Here is a 27163-nt window from a genome sequence, read left to right as displayed (position 1 = left end):
TGTAGAAACACATTCTTTTCTTAAGTTATAGTCATTTAGAATATTACCACATATCGCGTTTAGCGTATATTCACTAATAAATGGTAATAAATCCTTCACAACTGTTCCTCCGACATCCTTCAAAGATTTTGTCATGCAATCACCTTCCTTGATCAAGATATCAACAAACTGATTTAATATATTAAAATGGAACGCAGGTCTTAATATCTTTCGTCGTGCTTGCCATTTAACGCCTGAAACAAAAACAAAATAAAGCGACCTTGTGCGATAAAATAATGGAATATAAGATTTATAAATATTATAGTGCCTCTCTTACAATTAATTTAATGTTTACTGCCCATTATTAAATAACAATATTATTCTACGTTTTTCTTTTTATATCGCAAAACTTTTTTATAATCCTTTAAATATATCTTCTCATAAAATTTTTACGGTAAGTATATTGAAAGTATTAACTTGAATTGAATTATTATTTTGTAATTAGATGTTTATAGATTGATAAATAAAAAATATATTAAAATTTATTAAAAAGTAATGATGTTTGATTTAAAATTAAAAATTTAAGCAGTAATCTAGTCTAAAAATCGAATTTGTATGCCATTTTTGCGAATTTGTTTAAAAAGAATAAGTTTTATTGGGATATAGTTTTCTCTAACATATTTATATGTACATACTTCAAGTATATTTCCAAATTTTTTTATTAAAAAATAATTATAAATAAGCGCGGTATACAAAATTTAATAAAATTATGAAAAAAAGTTAGTTCATCACTTTCATGACTCTCCGGCTATCTTCCTTAACTACCAGAAAAGTTGCCATTTAAACAATCTTTACCCCAGAATGAAGGTGTTGTGGAGCAAAAGTCCAAATCAATGCAGTAAAAGAATTTTCATTGTTATCTTGTGTTTCTGCTCCTAAACAATGTTCCAGCAATTCACTAGCCAAACCTAATCGAAATATAAATGCTGACACAATGCTCATTGGCTACATTTTTTTTCAGGCATATTTTCCATACTAAATATTTGCAAAATATGCAAAAAAAAGTCAATTTTTCCGCTCGACTAGAATACTTCCTTAATACGCGATAACAAACTGTAATAAAAAAGTTTGTACGTTTTTATATGTTAACATTATTATGTTACCTGTACTAGTGAGGAGACCTGTACCGAGCCAGGGATGCATTATATTATATAAACGACTTTTATCGATGTGCTTAGTGCTGCTTAGTATTTTCTAAAATCACCAGAAACATCTATTTATTATAGCATTCAATCTCAGATGTACAAATAATTTACTAATTGTATCTCATATTTTAATCTAATTTGTATGGAGTTCTGTATCGATTCGTTTTTTTTTAAGAAATATTTTCAGCAAAAATCTTCTTGTAAAATACAAAATTCCTAAATCTCTAGCTAAAATAATGTCTATTGAGTTTATAGAGAATTATGTAAATCTTTTCAGAAATTTTTTTATTACCTCTAGATCATCTGGATGACGGATAGACACAGTAAATTGGAATAATCCCCATACTTTTAAAATAGGGTAATATTTATCACATAGTTTACACAATAATTTCAATTGTTCCACTAAAAAATATATTATAAATATAGTGATACGGAGGACTTGCATTTGTGCAAGTCGATAATTTATCGAAAATAGATGAAATGTTTGTTCATATATTTATATTTTTATTTACACAATAGATGAGATGTTTGTTCATATATTTATATTTGTTATTATCAAGTCAACCGAGTATGTTCTCGGTTAAGTCTACGTTTACGTCCAAACAACCGAAGACATATTTATACATATAAATTAAAATACTTTAATAATAAAGCTCGTTAATACGAATTAAGAAACATAAATACAATAAACAGCCTGATACGAGCTAAACTGTGGATGATAGGTCAATTAAAAAAACAAAAGGGTAAAAAAGAATGTCAATAAGTCTCATTTATTAAGAGAGCGACAAAAAAGTGAGACGTTTCGATGCTTACTTGCATCTCTTCAGTCACGAAGTGTCACTTCTTCCAACATTATTCTTGTGCTCCCTCAATCTAGTTTCAAGATGTCTCTTTGTCTGTCCCACGTAAGAAGCGTCGCAATCATTCTATAAACAATCAATTCTATAAACTACATTATTTCCTTTTAGACAGCCTTTTAAATCGTCGGTTATCACTGACCATATTATTAATGAAAATCACTCTATAGGATGGGATGAAATTAAAATATTGGACCATGAACCCCATTACTTTAAAAGATTGATTTCGGAAATGATTTTCATCAAAAACCAAAAAAAAATGGATTAAATAAAATTGAGGATTTACCAGCTTTAAATAATATATATTTTCCACTATTAGATTCATTATGATAGTTTGTTTGTCTCGCATTGTACTTGTTAATCTTGATCTATTTATATTGCGGTGAGAATAACATATTGTCACATTGTCTTACTGTCTATCGTTTCCGCAACAATGTTTTTAATTTTTAATACTAAGACTCGAGTCTGTGTGGAGGTTTCAAATTTTAGGAGATTTGGTAAGATTTTTTACAAATGATCTATTTTAATTGTAACGGTTTCCTTAAGTTTCACGCAATTTTTTCTTTATTTAATCTTTTATGTTTCATGTATCTAATTTTACGTATGTAATTTTTATCAGAAACCAAGCTGTCACACAACACACGTTGACTTTATATTCGAGATGCGATCACCATATTTTTGAATCTTAACACTTCGTGACTGAAGAGATGCAAGTAAGCATCGAAACGTCTCACTTTTTTGTCGCTTTCTTAAGTTTCTCTAAATGCGACTTATTGACATACTTTTTTTACCCTTTTGTTTTTTTAACTGACCTATCATCCACAGTTTAGCTCGTATCAGGCTGTTTATTGTATTTATGTTTCTTAATTCGTATTAACGAGCTTTATTATTACAGAGATTTTAGTTTACTAAAATTTGTAATGCTCAGCTTGCAAAATATTGTAATTCTGCATCTGCATCTTTATATCATTAATCTAATGAATCGATTAACACATTAAAAAAGTTGAACATGAAAGGAACATGATAATAAAAAAAGTGTTAAGTCTATAAATATTGTTTTATAAAAAAATGGTGCTAAAATATTTTTTATTGTTTAAATCTGCTTTATCTTTTGCAAAAATAATTATAATTTTTGAAAATTGCATTCCAAAATTGCATCTTATTACAACGAGGAAAAAGAACTTAATAACTCATATACAGAGTATCTCAGAATATCCCTTTTAAAATGAAAATAAATGACTTTTATCAAAAATTGCAAACTATTTTTAAGTAAATCGGGTACGTTCTATCAGATGGTGATATTTTCAACTTTTGATTCCGACCGGAAATACGCCATCCAGATCGAAAGTTGAATTTTTTTAGGGGAACATGGTATTTTTTATTACAGATTTAAATTATACGTGAAAAAATAAAAAGCTTTTGTATACAACTTTTTTTCTAAAAGTGCTTCTATCAATCTCAAAATTGACCTTGAAAGATAAACTGTGAAGAAATAATGAAGGTCAATTATCAATATTTCATAAATCGTACCATTATTTTGAGGTAATGCTAATGCTGTTACATCCGATGAATACGGTGCATGAAAACTTATGTATTGTTTTGCATAAGAAATATTTAAAGTGATCATGCATTAGTTAATGAGATAATTATTGAGTAATATTAAATGCATGTTATAATGTATCGGAAGTATATCATTTGATATACTGCTTGGTTTGTTGTTTAATACACTATGCACGACTTTCGATTTTTCATCGATTTCTATTTCTTTAATTATTGATTCCTCATCAGCTATATTATTTTATCACAATTACTTTCAAGAACAATTTTAATATATATATATGTACAGAGTGTCCCAGTTATCGAGTGTCAGAGAAAAACCATAAATAGATATCGCTGAACTAAAAAGTTCTAAATATCACTTTTGCAAACAACCATGTAAAATTTCAAGATATTAATTAAAGAAGATCGTTTCATAAGCTCCCGATCGGCGTGATTAAATAGTCGGCTATTTCAGCGAGGACGACGCGGAGTGATCGAATCGTACTTTTACGACATTTCTACGCAATTTTATAAGAAATTTTAATCACTTTCTAGTCAAATAATTATTTTTCAAATGAGAACCATATTGATTTTTAAATGTTAAAAATGTTGAAAAATATCTATATTTTTTTAGCAAACCATATCCACCTTCATATTTTTACAATTAAATATAATGTTTATATACAATGTGTATTTTGTTTATAATTGCATATATAATATTGCATATATTTCTCGCAATTTGCACATCTTACATTCACGTATTTGTGTTAGTTTTAAACAGCTATTTGCATGTGATGGGAATGAATCTCACATGAACCGGATGAGAAGGACGAAGTATTATATCGGTCTTCAGTTGAATATCCTTCAAATCTTCGATGGGCTCCAAATAAAAATTGTGCACCAAAGGAGCTATCATAGCCTTCAATTCCAACAGGCCGAATCGTTGACCTAATAATTATATATAATAATATATATAAATATTTATATATATAAATGTATATATAATATATATAAATATTATATATAAATATTATATATAAATATTATATATAAATATTATATATATAAATAATATATAATAATAATATATAATAATATATAATGATATATAATACTCGTAATAATAATATACAAAATTCGAAGTATCTCAAAAACTATCAGCATGAAGAGAAATGAAAATCCCAACCAATTCACCTATGCAATTTCTCGGTCCTGCGCTGAATGGTAGGTAGGAATAAGGATGACGCTTCCGTATGTTTTCGGGCAAGAATCTATCAGGATCAAATACTTCCGGATTTGGCCAAAAATTAGGATCCCTGTGAGCTCCGTAAATATTAAGATGTAAGCTTGTTCCAGCAGGTATGATATACGAATCTGAAAAGTATTACAAAATTTCAAAATTTACATAAATAAGGTTTTTTTGAAAAAAGTAAAATATACATAATATTGTATTTGTAAAATACAATATAATATATGTATTAAATTTTTATATGTATTAAAGAATCCCAAATTTTATATGAAAAAGGTGGCTTCGGACAAATTGAAATAAGTTGTAATTTAGGTGGTGTTGATCAAAAGTTTCCTGAGGCAAAAAGTCCAAAAATCAAAAGTGTAAAAGATACGATTTGAAGAAAGTAGTAGTTAAGTTTAAAAAATATTGTAGAAGTGACACACATTATATATAAATTTTTTTTTTCAAACATTTATATATTAATTTAATCTATGTATTCAAAAACAGATGCTTTTTAAACTTCAATACCACCCATTTCAAATCATCATATCTCTTATACTTTTGATTTTTGAACTTCTTGCCTTAGGAAACTTTTGATCAAAACCACCTAAACTACAACATATTTCAATTTCACCCAATTTGACCGAAGCCACCTTTTTCATATAAAATGTGAGGGATTCTTTTACATTCGATAATATATGCGACATATATTTAAAAATAATAAAGTGATTAATTACGTAGTTTTACATCTTCCGCAGTATCTCGAAATATTAAAAACACACTGGGATACAAACGTAGTGTTTCTCGTAAACATCTGTCTAAATATGATAAATTTTGCAATGATTTCATGGTAAATTTCCCTCCGTTCTCTTGCATCACGGTATTAACTTCAACTCTCACACGTTCCTATGTCATTGATAATAATTTTAAAAAATATTTTTCAATTCAGGTTTTTATATATATAAATAAATATATAAATAAATTATATATATATATAAATAAATTTGAAATAAAATATATTGTTCATATTTGTTTTGAGATACTTTAATTTTTTTCGAAATTTATATATTGATATATGTATAGAAAAATATACTGTGAAGAAAATCTTGATATTTGTACTACTTTTAATAAAAATCGCAATTTAAATAATATATCATAAGATATTGAGGTATACCTGAATATCTTTGTGTTCAGCTAATAATAATAAAGCAAACATTATACCCACTGCTGTAGTATCATGACCCTGTAATCAGATTGTCATATTGTTATATGTGCTTAAATAATATGTACAAAAATTAAAACAAAATATTACATATACGTACTTCAAACATGAAGGTATCGACTTCCTCCCTTATGTCTAAATCAGTTAAAGAACTCTCTCGGGATGCCGCTATTAAAAGATCCAACATGGCTAGCCGTTTTTTTTTAACTAGAAATCATTAGCGATTATCTCATTTTTGAATATAACGCTTGAATTATATAACATTGTTCTAATTTAAAATTTAAACTTTCTTACAAACAGTAATAATTTATTCTTAGCAAACATGTATTGCATCATTTCGTGTTATACATATATTTAGTGTAAATAGAGCAGGTATAATTTATAATTTTAGATTGCAAAGTCGAATTTAAGTTAAAAGCTTTGATTTCTTACATACTTCCAAATACTTCAATATCTTCTGCCTCCGTCTCTTTATCATCTTCAAGATTCTGTAAGTATCGATTACCTGTGCGTTCATGATAAAGTTTTCTTTCCGCGATGACCTATACACGAGTACAATATTTAATTTTTGTATTAAATAGCAATGGCATATTATGTTACATTACAAGTATTAATAATGTAATATGCTGATTAATTAATATGAGATTTATTGTAATTTTTAAAAGTGTTTGAAGGACTTAAGATAACATAATTTATAACGTACTTTTTCTGTAAATCCATGCAATATCTTCAAGACCTCTTTTTGTCTACTTCCTTGTGACGATAGTGAGAATAAGAAATCATTAAGCAACCAAGGCCTTATCGCTCTAAACCGAAATTCATTTATAATTATATAATCTCAATAACAATGTTATTTTGTAAAAACCTTATTTAAAGCCATCATGAGGTAATAGAGTAATCTTAACTCTAAATAATTATAGATTATAGACAATATATAAAAAATTTTTAATTATACATGTGACAAAAAAGTTATGTTGAATCTTCTAAAAACATTGTATTTTTGTTTTAATTAAAATTTTTTTCATCAAAGCTAAATATTTTTTAATATACAAATTTTATTGCCCACACAATTCATTTTGCTTAATTTTTCAATAAATTTAAAATTGAATGCAATGTAAAATAAAACATTTAATGGAGCATGTACAATACATTTTAATTGCTAATTACGAGTTTAAAATCGATATTTATATTAAACATTAATATAAACAGTTGTTCACCTTCACATGACTTTAATAATCAATCTATTTTTTAAAATGTATAGCTACATCATTATAATGGAGGATCATAGATATGTCACACAATTATTTATTATGTTCTCATACATTAAATTACCTATAAAGTATCAATTCAATTATTTCATGAATTGCATTCCGATACTGTTGTTGGAACTCGCCGAGTTTTTGCAAAGAGACACCCATGGCAGTTTCTAAAATGCATTTATCGTAAAGAGTGTTTCAGAATTGAACATAAAATGCACAATATGGTTGTCTATGCCAGAAGAAACAACTTTGTCCTCTGGTGCGTTTTAATATTACTTTTTAAATGAGAACAATTATTTAAATTACTCATGAATCAGGAATGATACGCACATAGCCTGCGTTTATAAGAACTATGCATGATATTTTTCAATATCGCTATTTTGAATTCAATTTATTTAATAAGAGAACATTTTTTAATTGACATCATTGAAACAATAATTGAAAATAAGATAAATAGATTATGAATTATTTATAGAATATTACCGCATATCGCATTTAACGTATATTCACTAATAAATGGTAATAAATCCTTTACAACTGTCCCTCCGACATCCTTCAATGATTTTGTCATGCAATCACTTTCCTTGATCAAGATATCAACAAACTGGTTTAATATATTAAAATGGAATGCAGGAGTTAATATCTTTCGCCGTGTTTGCCATTTAATGCCTGAAACAAAAACAAGATAATTATGCGATAAAATTATGCGCGATAAAATATAAAGAATAGAATATAAGACTTATAAATACTATAGTGCCTCTTTAGTTTAATGTTTTTTTACTGTCCAATATTAAATAACAATACTATTCTACATTTATTTCTTTTTACATCGCAAATTCTTTTATAATTCTTTAAGTATATACCTTCTCATGAAATTTCATAAATGTTGAAAATATTAACTTGAATTTAATTATTATTTTGTAATTAAATCTTTATAGATTGATAAATAAAAAAACATACTAAAATTTATTAAAATATCTGTTAAGTAATGATGTTTGATTTACTTTTGAAAATTTTTAACTGAAATATCTCATTGAGAGATCATCTCTATTACTTCAGTTGAATGCCGTTCCGAGCATATGATACGAGCTTTGTTCTGAGAATTTGCGTACATCTTCGTTTGCTGTGATCAATAGTCACTCCCATTATGTTCATAACTTTCAAAATTGGTATAAATCCTTCATTAAAGATAATAACTGCCAGAAAAGTTGCTACTTCAATCATTTTTACCCCGGAATGAAAATGTCTTAAAGCAAAAGTCCAAATCAATAAATTCAAAAAATTTTTGTTGCTATTTTGTATTTCTGCTCCTAAACACCGTTCTAGCCGAACATAACCGAAATATAAATAACCAAAATATAAGTAACAAAATGCTCTTGTGCGCCGCGTGGTTCGAGTGGCGAGATCGCTCAATATCAGGTGCTATAATTTTGTCAATTTTATGAATCGGACTAAATCTCCTTACGGGTATATTTTCCAGATCAAATATTTTCAAAATAGGAAAAAAGTCGATTTTTCCGCTAGACTAGAATACTCCCTTAATATACGATAACAAACTGTAATAAAAAAGTTTGTACGTTTTTATATGTATTATTATGGTACCTGTACTGGTGAGGAGACCTGTGCCGAACCAGGGATGTAATATATTATATGTACGACTTTTATCGATGTGCTTAGTGCTGCTTAGTATCTTCTAAAATCACCGAAAACATCTATTTAGTAGCATTTAATCTCAAATGCAGAAATAATTTATTAATTGTATCTCATATTTTAATCTAATATGTATGGAGTTCTGTATCGATTCTTTTTATTTTTTTAAGAAATATTTTTATCAGGAAAAATTTTCTTGTGAAATACAAAATTCCTAAATTTAAGTAAATTGTAATGTTTGTATGAAAATAAATCTTTCCAGAAATTTTATTAATTTAATTTAATTTTATTAAATTTCGTTATTACCTCAAGATCATCTGGATGACGGATAGACACAGTAAATTCGAATAATCCCCATACTTTTAAAATAGGGTAATACTTATCACATAGTGTACACAATAATTTCCATTGTTCCACTGAAAAATATATTACAAAAATTAAATAAAAGTAAATAAAATAAAATTGAATAAAATTGAAAATTAGTCGGAATAATAATAATTAAAAATTAAATAAAATTGGGATATTAGAGACACAGCGCAGTAGTTGGAGCGCAAGAAAGAAACTTCCTTCCTTCGAATTTATTCGTATATTTCAAATTAAATATAATTACATTAACAAAAGTAGAATGTTGCGGATAACTTTTAATCTCTCTTCAGTGCAACTTTAATAATATATGCGTTACAAAATGTTTTCAAGATTTCAAAATCTTATATCTTAAGAACAAAAAGATACCGCCGCAAAATTCAAACGGTGTATTACTTAGGAATGTATTATATCCTCTACAATATATGTGAAAATAAAACTTTTTTGAGCTGTGTAACCTAAAGTAAACATTTACCATTTATTTTGTATATTACTTATATTACGTAATATTTCTTTGTATACATATTTTTACTTGTTAGATTTATTGAGATTTAACACATTGGCACATTACAATAGAATAATTTGAAGAATTATTTGAAATAGATATTTTCTAATATAATTTAACGTATTTGCCAGATATCTGTGAGATATAATTTAGCATCTATATATATTAATACCTGTTCTACTATTTTATGTATCAAGGACAGATATTTGTATAATTTGATCACACACTTATATAACATTTTGTTATGCATATTGTTAATATCGCGCTGAATAGGGATCAAAAGATCCAAAACGTTCATTTTTGTGAATGTAATTATATTATTTAATTATATTTAATTTTAAATATATGAGTAATTAGAAAGAAGGAAGTGTTGTTTCCTTCTTGAGCTGCAATTACCACGCCATATTTCTAATTTGCTAATTTTAATTTAATTTTGAATTATCGATTCAAAAATTTAAGCAACTAATTTTATTGTTATTTTCAATATTAGCGCATCTTTATCTTAAAAATAGACAAATAATCTTCTATACGTTTTAGAGCAAAGGATTTATAAATTTAATATTTTTGCTTTTATGTATGCATAAATGACAAATCACTTGTCAATTTACGTAAATAGAGTAAAAATTTTGTACTTGCCTGCTGATACTCGGGCTAGAAATATATTACCGAAAATCGGAACGCTCGGGGGTCCCGGTAAAAGATGAAGAAGTCGTCCTTTTTTTCCATAATGTACATAATAATAATATATTGATAAAATAAATATAAATAATAACAATATATTTATAAACATCGTTCTTTAACGTTGATATTCTTAACTATCAACTTAAGCTTCTTCTGTTTATTGTTTCTTTGAATCTTGAGTCATCTGTGTCACAAAATAAATAGTATTAATTCTCCGATAAAATTGATAATTATCTTGCTATTCTAAATATTAATCCTAAATAGAAAGAGAGAGAGAGAGAGAATAAAAAGATTACTGAAATGCGTCAATCTTATATTTTTTTATAGTCAACTTTTATTTATGATTAACTTTAAATATTCATGAAAAATATGATAAATTTATTCATTGTAAAGGAAAAAAAATATTATTTATGTAATAAAAAATGTTTGAATCCAATAAAAATATTTTTAATTTTTCGACCATTGCTTACAATTTTATTGTAAAAAATAACATTTCGTGAAAATTTATTGCAAAGTCATTAATTAGGGCATTTATTATTCCTTATCAATTCTTATATGTATATGTAATAATTCTTGTTGCAAACATTTAACATATAAATTGTTTTTAGCATTAACATTTTAGTTATAATTTTTAATTTAGTCTATAACTGTATAAATGTATAAAATTTTTAAGCGATTACATCACAATGTCCACTTAAAATTCATTTTTGTGCAAATCTTTGTTTGGAAGTACTTTAAATCTATAATATACTTTTATTGTTTTGTAAACGTACAGTTTTTTTTTGATAAATCAAAGCTATTTAATTAAGCATTCGCAAATTGTATCATAAACAAAAGAATTATTTTATTAATTTTTATTTAATTTTTATCAAAATTATCATTCTATTAGATTGTATTTTCATATAATAAAAGTTGTCAATTATCATGATAAAGGATTTCTTCTTTTGTTTTGTTGTGTATCTGTTAAACATATATTTCTACAAAAATATTATAATATATATTTAATAAAATTATTTAATAAAATTATAACAGAAGATCATGTAAAACTAACAACTTGTGATATTTGAAAAAATTTATGTTAAAATCATGCCCTTAAAATAATTATAGTATTGTTAACCATTATTGGGATTTTGCAATATTATTATAAAATGTTATTATATATATATATATATATATATATATATATATATATATTTTATTTTATATATTTACCTGATAGAGATTTCCTAATACGATTAACCGAAGCATCCGAATGTTCAAAATATTTAAAATTGTAAATCTCTCCAAGCAGATACACATGTCAGTAAAACAAACCTTCGCGAACTGATAATATAAATCTGAGATCTAGGCTGCTTTGCGTTTCATGCATTATGCGCAGAAATCTATAATATACGTAATGTAAACTATAGATTTTCTGCGCATAATACATAAAAACAGCAAGGCTATACTTTAACCTTTCATCAGCTCAAGAGCGTATTAATAATCAAAATTTTATGTCTTGAGATACAGACGGTTGAGAATAATTTCACTTTGATTAATGACACATATATACTAAGATTTGAAGTAGCCAGTTTCTGATTAAAATGAATTTTTTTTTCAATCAAGATATCAGTATTTATATTAACCACAAATAAGGAAAAATTTTATTTCTTTTATCAATTTTTTTTCTTATTTTCGTGAAAAAAAATGTATATGGTCAAACTTTTATCAATTCGATAGCTTAATAAATAAAAAAGACGTGCATTGAACGATTTAGTAACTTATCGTATTATTTTTAGAAAAGTCACGAACAATAATCATTGCTAATCTTGAATTATTTTAATTGTGATAAACGCACTTATTACTCTCAAATCAGGTGGTCTATTTCGAGAGAGATTATACTTTATCAACAATTAACAATTACATATTTTTTCTTGAAAATAACTATGTGTTTTCTTTACACTAATTGATTCCTCTCATTATTTTGTACATAAAAGTATTAAGGTAAGATAATCGAAAAATGAATATTTTACAAGATCTTTTACGGTTTATGTAAAATTAAGAAATGATTTCAAGCCTCATAACTCGGAAATTACTTAATAAAAATTAACTTAATTATAGTATTAGACAAGCTCTCGAAATAAGCTACAAGAATATGTAATAAAAAATAGGCAGTTCTATTTAAAAAAATTAAACTGACCTTTAAATGATCATTAAATTCGATCTTTAGATCAAAGTCAAAGTCATCATCAGATGTCCCCCTCGAAATCCTACAATTTTTGCTTGAAATATTTTTTCGTATCTTTTAAATTTTACGAGATATTTCGATGGCAAAGTTAAAATGGAACACCCTGTATATACACATACACACAATTATTATATATTCCATTTTAGTGTTACTTTTAATTTTATAATTTATAACTTATAATAATAATAACTTTTGAATTAAAAGTGTAGCGAAAGACATGTCAAGTCCATATGATTTACGATGATGACAATTAATACTATTCCTGAACTCGAGTGTCTTACGTCTCCGCGAGAAGCTATGAAACAAAAGAAGTGGAGATAATAGAAGATTAAAAAGTGTAAATCGGATGCAAGCTTGATTTAGATAACATATTCAAAGTTCATCAAAGTTCATTAGAGATATTTGTTTCATTTTCCTTGTAAGATATCTCATCTCTTTCTCTTTCTTTATCAAATTGTAAACTTCTACTCGATAAAATACATGAAAATTCAATGCAACGTAAGGAACGAAAACAATAAAGTCTTTGAAAATATAATTTCTTTAATCTCTTTTTTTTCTTCTTCTTGAAGGGCTTTTATTTAGCCACTCCTGGATATAAATCCCTCTTTTTTCCTCCACTCTGATCTGTTTTGTGCCTCCTAAATCCATCTTTTGCCCACTTTTTTCTTGATGTCGTCTATCCATCTCCTCTGTGGTTTGCCAACACTCTATCTATGTTGCCTTGGTCTCTATTGCACGATATATTTTGTTCACTTTAGTCTCCTTACCTTGCTATGTGTTCCACCAACCACCCAATTCCATTTTCATAATCCTTGCTATGATGTCTTTTACCTTTATCCTTCCTCTGATTTCCTCATTCTTAATTTGGTCGCTCTGGCTGATTCCGAGCATAATTTGTTCGATACTTCGCTGCACTACTCTGAGTTTATTAGCTGATTTTACAGTCAATGCCTTTTCGTAGCTCATATCCAAGAGGATATACATGCAAAGATTTTTTTTTTCAAATTTATTAAGATACTGCGATCTATTAAAATGAATCCCAACTTTCCCATTGCAACCCATGTCATTTGGATTCGTTTCACTATTTCGGCCATTTAATTTGATTTTCCTTGTATAGTCTTATTATATGATTTAGATATATGTAATCTTTAACTTTATTTATTATTTTATTCTTTACTTTAATTATTGTTTGTTCTAGAGTCATGACCTTGATTTTCCCGACATTCATTTTGAGGCTTCTTTCAGATACAATATTTAATTCGATTAACATTTCTTTCAATTGTTTTAAATCGCTATTAATAAGTAAAATGTTGTCCACAAAGTGGAGATAGTTTAAATATCGGCTATCGATGTTTATGCCATTTCTATCTCAAGGGTATTTCTTGAAAATATCTTCCAGTGCTAGGTAAATAGTTTGGGAGATATTGTATCTTCCTATCATACTCCCACTTTTCATAGGTATTTTGCCTATAGTTATATCTTCTGCGAATTTGACCAATAATATCGAATTTTAATTCTTTTGTATCTCCATCAATATTCTTCAGCTGATGTAATGGCAATTGAAATCCATCAATCGAAATTTAGCAAGTAGCAAGGAGTCAATTGCATAATAAAAAAATATAATTGCATAGTAAAATTAATTATAGTTGAGATTTTCTATTTTTATAATAATTACCATTATATTTTATTATATTTTATTTTATTTTATTTTACTATTATATTTTATTATATTTTATTACTATTATAATGTTGATAATAATAATCTTGTACCTAGTAATAAAAACTATAACTTTATAGTTGATGCTGAAAATAACTATATTTATTACAACTATTTTTATTTTTAATTACAAATATTTGTTTAATCTTTTCTAAAAAAGGCATATTATGTCGAAAGTCTCGTAATCGATCGTTGCTTTTTTTTACGGTGCTGATATGTGCGCTGCGAATTGCTTCGCTTATGTTATTTGCAGTTGTCAAATCAGCTCTCAATTTTGACAGTTGTGCAAAATAAAATAAAATTATCATTAAAAATGTATAATCCCATACAACATCGAAAGATTCCAAAAACGTTACAAAGACCTAACATTGAAACATTGTAATATTGCAAAGAAGATGCGAAATGTTTCTGCAACATTACACTACAAGCTTGCGGCAACATTGAAATGCCTACCCTTAGAAATATTACAATGTAAGATTATAGTAATATTATAGTGCAACGTATTTATAATATTAAAACGCGTTTTGCTACAAGTGCAGAACGGTTTAAATTTAATAAATAAACTTTGAAAATATAAAAAGATGTGTTTAAGATGAATAAGAAAAAATGTCTTTAATAAATATCTATTAATTTTATTAATTAGTGTTTATTATTGTTTCTTATTAAATACTTATCTTGATCATATATATATATATATATATATATATATATATATATATATATATTGCGACGCCGTCGCCCGCCTCGGAAACGCCGCTCCTGAGGAGGCGTGCAAATTTGGCGGTGTCAGTAATTGGCGGTATCGGGATCTTAAAATGGCGGTAACGGTATCTTAAAATGGCGGTAACGTACGGTAACAGAATCTCCAACAAAAAAAAGAGATAGGTTATAGGCGCCAGGCGCGGTATTTCCGCGCCACGATATCGAAACCGTAACGGCAAGCTCAGTTTATGGCAGAGGGGCAGAGTTCTTTGCGAATTATTTACCGTAAGGGAAAGAGAGCGCTAGATTATCGTTAAGAGAGAGAAATGATTAATACTCAGTTATTTGGTTCACAAATAATTACATATATTGTAAAGTTAAAATACACACACAATTAACAGTATAATCGAATTTAATATAAGATAAATGAATTTAATATAATCGAGATAAAATCGGTAAATATCGGTAACTGTACAAGGAAGCAAACCACAAATAAACTAATAACAGAAATCAGCTAAATTTCGAAAGATAACGGTTATTATAAATTTCGGAAACAAAAGCCATGTTATAACGGCTGATGCGAAGGTCAGATACAACGATCTCTGAAAGGTTGCTTGAAATATCGATTCTGAGTCGGCAATAAATAAAAGGAAAAAAACGGTATTAAAATAGTTTTAGCCTCTCAATAATGACGGTAATCGAAGGCAGTGAACATTAGCTGCGAAATATCTACCAAACTCGAGAACAAATTACGTCTGATTTCAGCTCGCACGTCGAGACGTTCGTCTCGCTAACAAATTTCGGTATAATTATCAACTAGTTTTATGGCGGTAATCAACGGAATTAACGGTAACCAGAGTGTACAGGAGTTTTACGATCAGACAATTATACGCGGATGGTTTACGAACACTCCTGGAGGCGCGAGCCTCGTGCTAAATATCGATATAAATCGAACCTAAATTTCCCTACAATTTTGACGGTAACTTTTACGATCAACAATAATTAACGGTAAAGAACAATAGACAACCAAGAAATGAACAGAATTCTAATCTTAAGTAGACGGTATACGTATTTTATATAAGTTCGATATAACTCGAATCGAACCTTTTCTTACGGCAATTAACGATGACTTTCGACAATGTTTTGAGGAAAAACAAAAGCTTTATTTAACGGTAGTCTCAAGGAGGTAGACGGAAATTGTTTACCCGATGTAACGGTCGCAGCACGACCTTTTGTTTCGTTAACAATAGCACGACATCCGCGTAACGGAAGTTTCGAACAAGCGATACGTTAAATACTTTTCGGCGGAGATTTCGCGTGGGGTAATATTCTTGCAGAGCCGTTCTCTTAATTTCGGTAACACACGCTCGCAAAGAAATTACGCGCTCAAATCCCGCTTTCCGGTATGCGATATACTCGACCAAAAATTGCCGCGTCACGCTCGGAGTATCGATACAAAAAAACAAACGTTAACAGAAACGATACACTTTCAAACGGTACGGAAACGATACACAAGACCACGGACTGACGGCACGAACACCCCTGAGAGGGACAAATCCGCGACTCCGGGGACAGCTGGCGTCCGACAACTACGGTACAAGTATCAAACTTCACGGTAATCTTTATTACTATATGATAGCCGCCCTGCGACGGTATCTCGGCACGATGACACCAGCTGATCCCGGATGAAAATTTCTAATCGGCTACTTGTGCGACGGCTTACAATTTTGTTCAGGTGGCTGCTCCCTCAGGGTCGTCTCTTCTAGGTTCTCGCTGATGTGCACAGGACACTAGCTCACCGTACAGTGACGATCTTCGTCTGTGCTCGCAAGGCCCTCGAATCCCGCGCCGATCTTCCGCGCATTTTTGTCAATTTCGGGAAAACGGGGTTGATTTTCCACCCCCTCGAAAGTTGCTGATGTTGTACGGCGTTGCCCTTACGCAGGGGCCCAGTATTCCTCAGCGACGGTGCTCGTGCTGGTGCCGATTTTCGGGGACGTGACCGGCTGGCCAGGCCGTATCCGCGTCTCCCTCCGAGATTTTTGTTTTCCAGTCGGCCGCCTGTAAAGTTGCTTTCGGCACCGTCGTCTGGATTCGCTGCCATTTCTTTTTAAATCTGAAAAATATGCAGATTTAATCTCCCTGACATTACTAAGAGCGGCGGCGCGGGACCTTAGTACTTGACCTGATGCTTGCGGTATCTCCGGTATCTTCTCGGTATCCTTGGTATCTTGCGGTAGCTTCTTTTACAAATGGTCGATCCTGCACGCACGCACAGTAGCCGTATTCGCATCGCGGGTCTTAAATTTCGCTAAACACAAGTCTATACATTTGAATAATAAGTAGCGGTAGTCTCCTCTCAGGCGCGAGAGACGACCCCGCGCACGCTGTTTTCCCTCGGCAGGGAAATCGTGACGGAGCTTAAAAAGCGTCACGTCACAATATATATATATATATATATATATATATATATATATATATATATATATATATACAATTATCTTATATACATTCGACAAAAAATATGTAATTTAAATGCAATTAATTTGAAAAATTGGGATGGGAGAGGGAAAGAGAGGAATTTTTCGAGAGGAGAGGGTTGAGTTTGATAGATGTAGAGAGGAAAAGGGTAGAGAGAGAAGGATGGTATGACATGATGGAAAGAGATGGGGAGAGAATAGGTGGATGAGGATGGTGAGGTTTAGGATGGGGAATAAAATAGAGGAAAGAAGGTATTGGGAAGAGAAGGAGAAGAAACTATGTAGGTTATGCGCAGGAGAGGTGGAGACATGGGAACACGTATGGAAGAGTTGTAGGGATTGGAAAGAGGGAGGGGGGACTTGGCAGGAAACGGTGAATTGGATCTTAGGAGAAAATGGGGAAGGAGAAAGATGGATGAGGGAGTGGGAATGGGAAAGTAGGAGACGGGAGGGGAAGGGGATGAAGGAGGAGGATGAGCAGGAGAGAGAAAGAGAGGAGGGAGAGAGTGAAAGAGAGAAAGAGAGAGAGAGAGAAAGAGTGAGAGAGATTATGGAGGCGCGAGAGGGATGGGATAAAGGGATAGAATGATGAGAAAGAAAGCGGAAGTCCGCGAGGCGGTGTATGCGGCGGGTACTGGCAGGGAGGTAACTCCGTGCCAGGACAAAGTAATTTTAAGATTAGTTTCAGTTTAGGTTAAGTTAGGTTAAGTTAGAGTAAGGATACATATTGTAAGAGATTGGAACCCTGAGGGAAACAATCAAATTCATACATACATACATACATACGTAATTTGAAAAATTAAAATTACGTATTAATATTTACATATTTTTTTCGAAACAATTATGTGTTTTCTTTACACTAATTGATTCCTCTCATTATTTCATACATAAAAGTATTAAGGTAAATATTACGATAAGTATTAAAAAAGAAAAAATATTTTAATACATATATAAATATAAGTATTAAAATAGAAAAAAATATTAAGATAAATATTAAAAAAGTATTAAGGTAAATATTAAAATAATCGAAAAATGAATATTTTACTAGATATTTTATGATTTATGTAAAAATTAAAAAATTATTTCAAGCCTCGAAAAGTACTCGATAAAGAAAATACTTTATTATAGTAGACTTTTAGTCAAATAATTTTTTTAAATGTTAAAAGTTATCTACATTTTTGTTAGCAAATAATATCCATCTTATATTTTTAAATACAATGTTCATATACATTGTGTATTTTGTTTATAAATGCATGTGTAATATGTATAACGATTTTCTCGCAATTTGTACATCTTACACTCATGTAGTATTTGTGTTTGTTATAAACGGCTATTTGTATGAGATGGGGATGAATCTCATATGAATCGGATGAGAAGGACGAAGTATTATATCAGCCTTTAATTGAATATCCTTTAAATGCTCAACGGGCTCCAAATAAAAATTGTGCACCAAAGGAGCTATCATAGCCTTCAATTCCAACAGACCGAATCGTTGACCTAATAATATACAAAATTTGAAGTCTCTCATAAACTATCAGCATGAAGAGAAATAAAAATCACAATTATTTACCTATGCAATTTCTCGGTCCTGCGCTGAATGGTAGATAGGAATAAGGATGACGATTCCGTATATTTTCGGGAAGAAATCTATCAGGATCAAATACTTCTGGATTTGGCCAAAAATTAGGATCTCTGTGAACTCCGTAAATATTAAGATGTATGATCGTCCCAGCAGGTACGACATATGAATCTGAAAAGTATTACAAAATTTCAAAATTTACAAAAATAAGATTTTTAAAAATAAAATGTAATATTGTATTTTTAATAATATTGTATTAATATTGTATTAATAATATTGTATTTTTAAAATGTAATATAATATATTAAATTTTACGTTCGACAATATATTCTTCGTGTTATGTGACATATTTAAAAATAATAAAGTGATTAATTACGTAATTTTACATCTTCTGCAGCATCTCGTAATATTAAAAACACGCTGGGATACAAACGTAGCGCTTCTTTTAAACATCTCTCTAAATATGATAAATTTTGCAATGCTTTCATGGTAAGTTTCCCTCCGTTCTCTTGCATTACAGTATTAACTTCAACTCTCACACGTTCCTATGTCGTTGATAATAATTTTAAAAAATATTTTTCAATTCAGGTTTTTATATATATAAATAAATTTGAAATAAAACATATTGTTCATATTTGTTTTGAAATACTTTAATTTTTTTCGAAATTTATATATTGATATATGTATAGAAAAATATACTGTGAAGAAAACCTTGATATTTGTACTACTTTTAATAAAAATCGCAATTTAAATAATATATCATAAGATATTGAGGTATACCTGAATATCTTTGTGTTCAGCTAATAATAATAAAGCAAACATTATACCCACTGCTGTAGTATCATGACCCTATAATCAGATTGTCATATTGTTTTATGTGCTTACAATGTACAAAATAATTAAAAAAAATATTACATATACGTACTTCAAACATAAAGGTATCGACTTCCTCCCTCATATCCAAATCAGTTAAAGAACTTTCTCGAGATGCCGCTATTAAAAGGTCTAACATGGCTAGTCGTTTCTTTTTAACTAAAAATAAACGAGGCATATTAGCATTATCACATTTTTCTATATCACGCTTTAACTACATAACATCGTCCTAGTTTAAAATTTAAACTTTATTACAAATAGTAATAATTTATTCTTATAGCGAACATGTATTGCATTTTGTGTAATTATACATACATTTAGTGTAAATAGAGCAAGTATAATGTATAATTTCAGATTGCAAGATCGAATTTAAGTTAGAAGCTTTGATTTCTTACATACTTCCAAATACTTCGACATCTTCCTCCTTCGTCTCTTTATCATCTTCAAGGTTTAAGTATCGATTACCTGTGCGTTCATGATAAAGTTTTCTTTCCGCGATGACCTATAACACGAGTACAATATTTAATTTTTATATTAAATAGCAATGGCATTTTTAAAAGTATTTGAAGGACTTGAGATAACATAATTTATAACGTACTTTTTCTGTAAATCCATGCAATATCTTCAAGATCTTTTTTTGTTTTCTTCCTTGGGGCGATAATGAGAATAAAAAATCACTAAGAAACCAAGGCTTTAATGCTCTAAAACGAAATTCATTAAGTTATATAATTTCATATAATAATAATGTTATTTTGTAAAAGCCTTATTTAAGGCTATCATGAATTAACTCTAAATAAAGATTAGAGATAATATATAAAAAATTTAAAACTATATGTGTGACGAAAAGGTTATGTAGAATCTTTTAAAAATATTGTATTTTCGTTTTAATTAAAAATTTTTTATTAAAGCTAATATTTTTTAATTTACAAATTTTACCTACACAATTTATTTTTTAAAATTTTTCAATAATTTCAAGACTGAAAGCAATTTTAAATATAACATTTAATGGAGCATGTACAATACATTTTAATTGCTAATTGCAGACTTAAACGAATCGATATTTAATATTGATATAAATACTAATTCACCTTCACATAACTGTTTAATAATCAATCTATTTTTCAAAATGTATAGCTATATCATTATAATAATTTAAAGGATCACGGATATGTCACATATACAATTATTTGTAATACTCTCATATATTAAATTACCTATAAACTATCAATTCGATTATTTCGTGAATTGCATTTCGATACTGTTGTTGAAACTCGCCGAGTTTTTGTAAAGAGACACCCATGGCAGTTTCTAAAATGCATTTATCATAAAGAGTTTCAGAATTCGTGAACATAAAATGCACAATATGGTTGTCTATACCAGAAGAAACAACTTTTTCCTCTAGTAAAAATGCGTTTTAATACTACTTTTTAAACGAAAACAATTATTTAAATTATTTATGAATTAAGAGTGATACGCACACAGCCTGCGTTTCTAAGAACTATGCATGATATTTTTCAATATCGATATTTTGAATACAATTTATTTAATAAGAGGACAATTTCTAATTGATATTACTGAAACAATGATTAAAAATAAAATAAATAGATTAGATAACATGTGTATAATTTTGATTTCTATGTTTTTAAAAAAATTAAAAAATAAACATAAAATAGCGTACAGCCTCAAGCACCAAGCACACCGTACAATGTTGGCAAATAGGTCGGGTTTTTCGTGCACGCGCAATGAACACGGACATTAATAATGTATCTAATGTAGATAAAAAGATGAATTATTTATATAATATTACCGCATATCGCATTTAGCGTATATTCACTAATAAACGGTAATAAATCCTTTACAACTGTGCCTCCGACATCCTTTAAAGATTTTGTCATACAATCACTTTCTTTGATCAAGATGTCGACGAACTGATTCAATATATTAAAATGGAATGCGGGTGTTAATATCTTTCGCCGTGTTTGCCATTTAACACCTGAAACAAAAACAAGATAACGCGGTTCGAGTGGCGAGATCGCTCCATATCAGGTGCTATAACTTTGTCAATTTTGTGAATCGGATTAAATCTCCTTACGGACATATTTTCCATATCAAATATTTTCGAAATAAGAAAAAAGTCAATTTTTCCGCTAGACTAGAATACTCCCTTAATATACGATAACAAACTGTAATAAAAAAGTTTGTACGTTTTTATATGTTAACATTATTATGGTACCTGTACTGGTGAGGAGACCTGTGCCGAACCAGGGATGTAACACACTATATGCACGACTTTTATCGATATGCTTAGTGCTGCCTAGTATCTTCTAAAATCACCGGAAACATCTATTTAGTTAGCATTCAATCTCAAGTGCACAAATAATTTATTAATTGCATTTCATTTTAATCTAATCTGTATGGAGTTCTGTATCGATTTTTTTTTATTTTTTAAGAAATATTTTTATCAGCAAAAATCTTATGAAATAGGAGATTTTGCAAATCTAGCTAAATTGTAATGTTTATAAAGAATTAAAGCTTTCCAGAAATTTTTTTATTACTTCCAGATCATCTGGATGACGGATAGACACAATAAATTCGATGAATCCCCATAGTTTGAAAGTGGGATAATATTTGTCAGATACTGTACACAATAACTTCCATTGTTCCACTGAAAAATATATTATAAATATTGATATAAAAATTAAATAAAATGGAAAATTGGTTCGAATAATAATAATTAAAAATCAAATCAGAATTGGCAAATTAGAGACATAGTGCAATAGTTAGAGCGCAAGGAAGAAACGACACTTCCTTCCTTCTGATTATCCTCCATATATTTCAAATTAAATATAATTACATTGAGAAAAGCGAACGTTTCGGATTATCTTTTGATCCCCCTTCGGTGCATAATATTGCTTTAATAATATATGTTACAAAGTGTTATACGGTGACGCATCATATTATAAAAGTATCTGTCTTCGATAGATAACGTTAGATTAACGTAGCATAGATATCTTTAAATTGTATCTCGCAGATATCTGGCGCAAGTACATTGTTTCAAAATTGAGATTCAAGTCAATATGAGAGATACACAACAACATATCATTATCAATTTGTGAAAAACGCAGAATCTGATGAGTCATGTTTCTGACTAGTAATTAAAATATAAAGAGATTAAAATTAGAATTAAAATATAATATACGAAATATACGTAAATTACGTATATTTCGTATATTATGTACATTACATTGTAATATTTTTTTGTATTCATATTTTTACTTATTAGATTTATTGGGGTTTAACACATTGACACATTACAATACAATAATTTGAAGCAGATATCTGCTTGATACAATTTAACGTGCTTGCCAGATAGCTGAAAGATACAATATCTAAAGTTTATACTAATTTACGCATCAAGGACAGCTATTTTTATAATTTGTTGCGTCATTGTATAACATTTTGTAACATTTTGTAAGCATATTATTAACGAACACACTGAAGAAGGATCAAAAGATCATCTGAAACGTTCATTTCTATTAATATAATTATATTTCAATTGAAATATACGAGTAATCAGAAGAAAGGAAGTGTTGTTTCTCTCTTGCGTTTCTCTCCAACTACCGTGCTATGTCTCTAATTTGCCATTTTGATTTAATTTTTAATTATCGATTCAAAAATTTTAGTACGATTAATTTTATTATTATTTTCATTATTAACCCATCTCAAAAATAGACAAAGAATAAGAAAATTTAATTACAAATGGTTATTGCAAAGAGAAGTGCTCAGATATGTAATAATTACCTTAATTCTCTGAAGGATTTAATGAATTCAATATTTTTGCTTGTATGTATACATTTGTCAATTAACTTAAATAGAATAAAAATTTTGTACTTGCCTGTTGAAACTTGGACTAGAAATACATGACCAAAAATCGGAACGCTCGGAGGTCCTGGTATAAGATGAAGAAGTCGTCCTTTTTTTCCATAATGTACGTAATAATAATATATCGATAAAATAAATATGAACAATAACGATATATTTATAAACATCGTTCCTTAACGTTGATATTCTTAACTGTCAAATTAAGCTTATTCTGTTTAGTGTTTTTTTGATTTTTCACATCTATCATAAAATAAATGATAGTAATTCTCCGACAAAATTGATAATTATCTTGTTATTCTAAATGTTAATCCTAAATAGAAAAAGACGTAAAGAGAGAGAGAATAATAAAATCATTAATTATAATTTATTATTTCTTATCAATTCTTATATTAACTTTTTCGCAAACATTTAACATATAAATTGTTTTTAGCATTAACATTTTAGCTATAATTTTAAATTTAGTCTATAACTGTATAAATGAATAAAATTCTTAAGCGATTACATCACAATGTCTACTTAAAAAATTCACTTCTGTGCAAATCTTTGTTCGAAAGTATCTCAGATATATAAATATACTTTTCTTCTGTTTTGTAAACGTACAAAGTTTTTTTGTAATAAATCAGAATTATTTAATTAAGCAAATTATTGAGATTTTGCAATAATATTATAAAATTTTATTTTATATATTACCTGACAGCTTTTCTAATACGACGATCAACTAAAACACTAGAATGTTTACAATGCAATTGTAAATCTCTCCAAGCAGATACACATGTCAGTAAAATAAATCTTCACGAACTGATAATGTAAATCTGAGACCTATATTTATAGCCGTTCAGCAGCTCAAGAGCGTATTAATAATCAGAATTTTATGTCTTGAGACGGAATAATTCCACTTTGATTAATGACATATATATTCAATGTGTGTGTGTGTGTGTGTGTGTGTGTGTGTGTGTGTGTGTGTGTGTTTTGATCTTTTATGAATTAGAAAATTGATTATTTTTTATTATTTTATTATAATTTTATTTTTTATTTTTATTTATTATTTATCATTATTTTATTATTTTATTTTTATTTTATTTTTATTATTATTCATTTATTAAATTTTTTACATTTCCTTTTTAACGGAAGAGACCACCATCTTCTCGCGGTTTCTGTTGAGCAACAAGATATACGTCATACATTAATACAAAATAATAATAACAAAATACAATTCTATTAAAATAAATTTAAATATTATTTTATTACAATTATTGTTTTAAAGAAATTTTTTTTTAATAAAAAAGTGTATATATTGGCCAAGGATAAAATTTAGATAAAAATATGTAAAATTTGTTTTTGTTATATTTGTATACGTTATATTCTCTATTTTAAACAATATACAAGGTGACCCATTTTAACTTAGGCAGCCAAATAACTTGAAAAATAAGCACACTACGAAAAAATGGTTAGAATCAAAATTTCGTCATTTCGAGGGGTAAGAAAACATACAGTTGTTTTTAAGAAAAAATATGGAATTGTTAATTGCAAATTACATATTTTTTCTTAGAAACAACTATGTGTTTTCTTTACACCAATTGATTCCTCTCATTATTTTGTACATAAAAGTATGAAGGTAAGATAATCGAAAAATGAATGGTTTACTAGATATTTTATGATTTATGTAAAATTAAGAAATTATTTCAAGCCTTATAACTCAAAAAGTACTTAATAAAAAGTACTTAATTATAGTGTTTTGGAAAGCTCTCGAGATAAGCTACAAGAATATGCAATGAAAAATAGGGGGTTCCATTTAAGATTTCAAACTTGCCCCCCCTCACCGCCCAGGAGGAGGGGTGGGGGGGCTGATTTTAACGTCATTGTACGTCCCCCTCGAAATGACGAAATTTTGATTCTAACCATTTTTTCGTAGTGTGCTTATTTTTTGAGTTATTTGGCTACCTAAGTTAAAATGGGTCACCCTGTATAAACTTTTATATTAAAAAATTAATAAAAAAATATTATAAATGTAATATGTGTGATAATAAGTATCGCACATGTTGCACCGTAAATTCGTCAACTCGAGATTTCATCCAATGGATACAATAGATCTTCTCAAGAGAGAAGGAGATAGAAGCTAATCTATCCGTCTTTCTCTGTAAGCCAAAGGTAACCGAAGATAACCGAAAGTAATCGAAAATAGTCGAATGTCGAGCGTACACGGATGAGAGCTTATGCCTTATTGTGCGAAAGTGGTGGGTTAAAATCAATAATAACCTTCTTATAATTGCAACGCAACAATGGTAGAATATCAGAGAAGAGCGTATAAAAATCTTTGCTAAATATACACTAAGCAAGGAGCCAACTGCATAATAAAAAAATAATTAAAATATAATAAAAATAATTTTAAAAAATAAAAAAAAATAATATAATTGCACAGTAAAAAAAATGACAGTTAAGATTTCTATTTTTATAATTATTGTTATTATAATGTTGATAATAATAACCATGTGTCTAATAATAATAACTTTAACTTTATAGTTGACGCTGAAAATAACTATATTTATAGTAATTACAATTATTTTTTTAATTCTTTCTAAAAAAAGACATATTATGTCGAAAATCTAAAAGTGTATTGTTGCTTCTTTTTTACGATGCTGATATGTGCGACTTGCTTCGCTCATTATTTGCAGTTATCAAATCAGTTATCAATTGTGACAGTTTGTGTAAAATAAAATAAAATAATATAATAATTAAAATAAAATAAAATAATAATTATCATTAAAAAGTATAATCCCATACAGCTGAAAGATTCCAAAAACGTTACATAAACCTAACATTGAAACATTGTAATATTGCATGGAAGTTGTGAAATGTTTTTGTAACATTACACTGCAAATTTGCAGCAACATTGAAATGCCTACCCAAGATTTTCTAATATGCATAATAATATATAGTATATAATATGTAGAGATCTTAGTTTGCTAAAGTTTGTAATGTTTAGTTTGCAAAATATTACAATTCTGCATTTACATTTTTATATCATTAATTTATTATTTATATCATTAATTTAATGAATCGAGTGTCATTAAAAAAAGTAACATTGAAGTTGAGAAGTTGAGAATTGAGTTGACAAAAACACGATAATAAAACAAAGTGTTAAGTCCATGTTATGAATATTGTTTTGCAAGAGAATGTTGCTAAAATATTTATTTTTATTGTTTCAATCTGTT

The 27163-nt window shown here is 28.4% G+C and overlaps 3 protein-coding genes across 3 annotated transcripts; all 3 read right to left on the bottom strand.

Annotated features, from left to right (window-relative positions):
• Positions 1-152: 152 nt before the first annotated feature.
• LOC105259173 (probable cytochrome P450 4s3) lies at positions 153-1632 on the bottom strand. The gene is made up of 4 exons (XM_025410741.1): positions 1477-1632; positions 1143-1233; positions 835-947; positions 153-233 (listed from the first exon to the last, which is right to left on the bottom strand). Exons 1-4 carry the CDS (start codon positions 1627-1629, stop codon positions 201-203), a joined length of 390 nt encoding a protein of 129 aa, XP_025266526.1. The 5' UTR covers positions 1630-1632; the 3' UTR covers positions 153-200.
• A 2619-nt stretch (positions 1633-4251) lies between these two features.
• LOC105259175 (cytochrome P450 4C1) lies at positions 4252-11873 on the bottom strand. The gene is made up of 13 exons (XM_025410738.1): positions 11704-11873; positions 10447-10675; positions 9249-9358; positions 8895-8985; positions 7776-7961; positions 7366-7459; positions 6737-6839; positions 6470-6575; positions 6134-6240; positions 5986-6054; positions 5549-5717; positions 4775-4954; positions 4252-4528 (listed from the first exon to the last, which is right to left on the bottom strand). Exons 2-13 carry the CDS (start codon positions 10598-10600, stop codon positions 4362-4364), a joined length of 1536 nt encoding a protein of 511 aa, XP_025266523.1. The 5' UTR covers positions 10601-10675; positions 11704-11873; the 3' UTR covers positions 4252-4361.
• Positions 11874-18811: 6938 nt separating this feature from the next.
• LOC105259172 (cytochrome P450 4C1) lies at positions 18812-24266 on the bottom strand. Its single transcript, XM_025410739.1, has 12 exons — positions 23965-24266; positions 22625-22734; positions 22303-22393; positions 21877-22062; positions 21284-21377; positions 20668-20770; positions 20469-20571; positions 20122-20228; positions 19977-20045; positions 19573-19741; positions 19188-19367; positions 18812-19114 (listed from the first exon to the last, which is right to left on the bottom strand). The coding sequence occupies exons 1-12, from the start codon at positions 24116-24118 to the stop codon at positions 18948-18950; spliced, it is 1533 nt and encodes a 510-aa protein (XP_025266524.1). The 5' UTR covers positions 24119-24266; the 3' UTR covers positions 18812-18947.
• Positions 24267-27163: the final 2897 nt, after the last annotated feature.

This window comes from Camponotus floridanus, unplaced genomic scaffold (assembly GCF_003227725.1).
Source record: "Camponotus floridanus strain SB8 unplaced genomic scaffold, Cflo_v7.5 scaffold34, whole genome shotgun sequence".
Classification (NCBI taxonomy): domain Eukaryota; kingdom Metazoa; phylum Arthropoda; class Insecta; order Hymenoptera; family Formicidae; genus Camponotus; species Camponotus floridanus.
This window is presented reverse-complemented; position numbering and strand designations above follow the sequence as displayed.

Coding starts and splice junctions, on each gene's coding strand:
- LOC105259172 (XM_025410739.1), bottom strand. CDS start 24,118: ATGTTTATAAATATATCGTTATTGTTCATATTTATTTTATCGATATAT. Junction 20,046..20,121: donor TCGATACCTTTATGTTTGAA/GTACGTATATGT, acceptor ATCTGATTATAG/GGTCATGATACTACAGCAGT. Junction 19,115..19,187: donor AGGACCGAGAAATTGCATAG/GTAAATAATTGT, acceptor GTATATTATTAG/GTCAACGATTCGGTCTGTTG.
- LOC105259173 (XM_025410741.1), bottom strand. CDS start 1,629: ATGCAAGTCCTCCGTATCACTATATTTATAATATATTTTTTAGTGGAA. Junction 1,234..1,476: donor GTCATCCAGATGATCTAGAG/GTAATAAAAAAA, acceptor TGGTGATTTTAG/AAAATACTAAGCAGCACTAA. Junction 234..834: donor CACAACACCTTCATTCTGGG/GTAAAGATTGTT, acceptor TTTTTGTTTCAG/GCGTTAAATGGCAAGCACGA.
- LOC105259175 (XM_025410738.1), bottom strand. CDS start 10,600: ATGTTTATAAATATATTGTTATTATTTATATTTATTTTATCAATATAT. Junction 9,359..10,446: donor TCTAGCCCGAGTATCAGCAG/GCAAGTACAAAA, acceptor TATATTTTTCAG/TGGAACAATGGAAATTATTG. Junction 6,840..7,365: donor ATTGAATTGATACTTTATAG/GTAATTTAATGT, acceptor ATTTCGGTTTAG/AGCGATAAGGCCTTGGTTGC.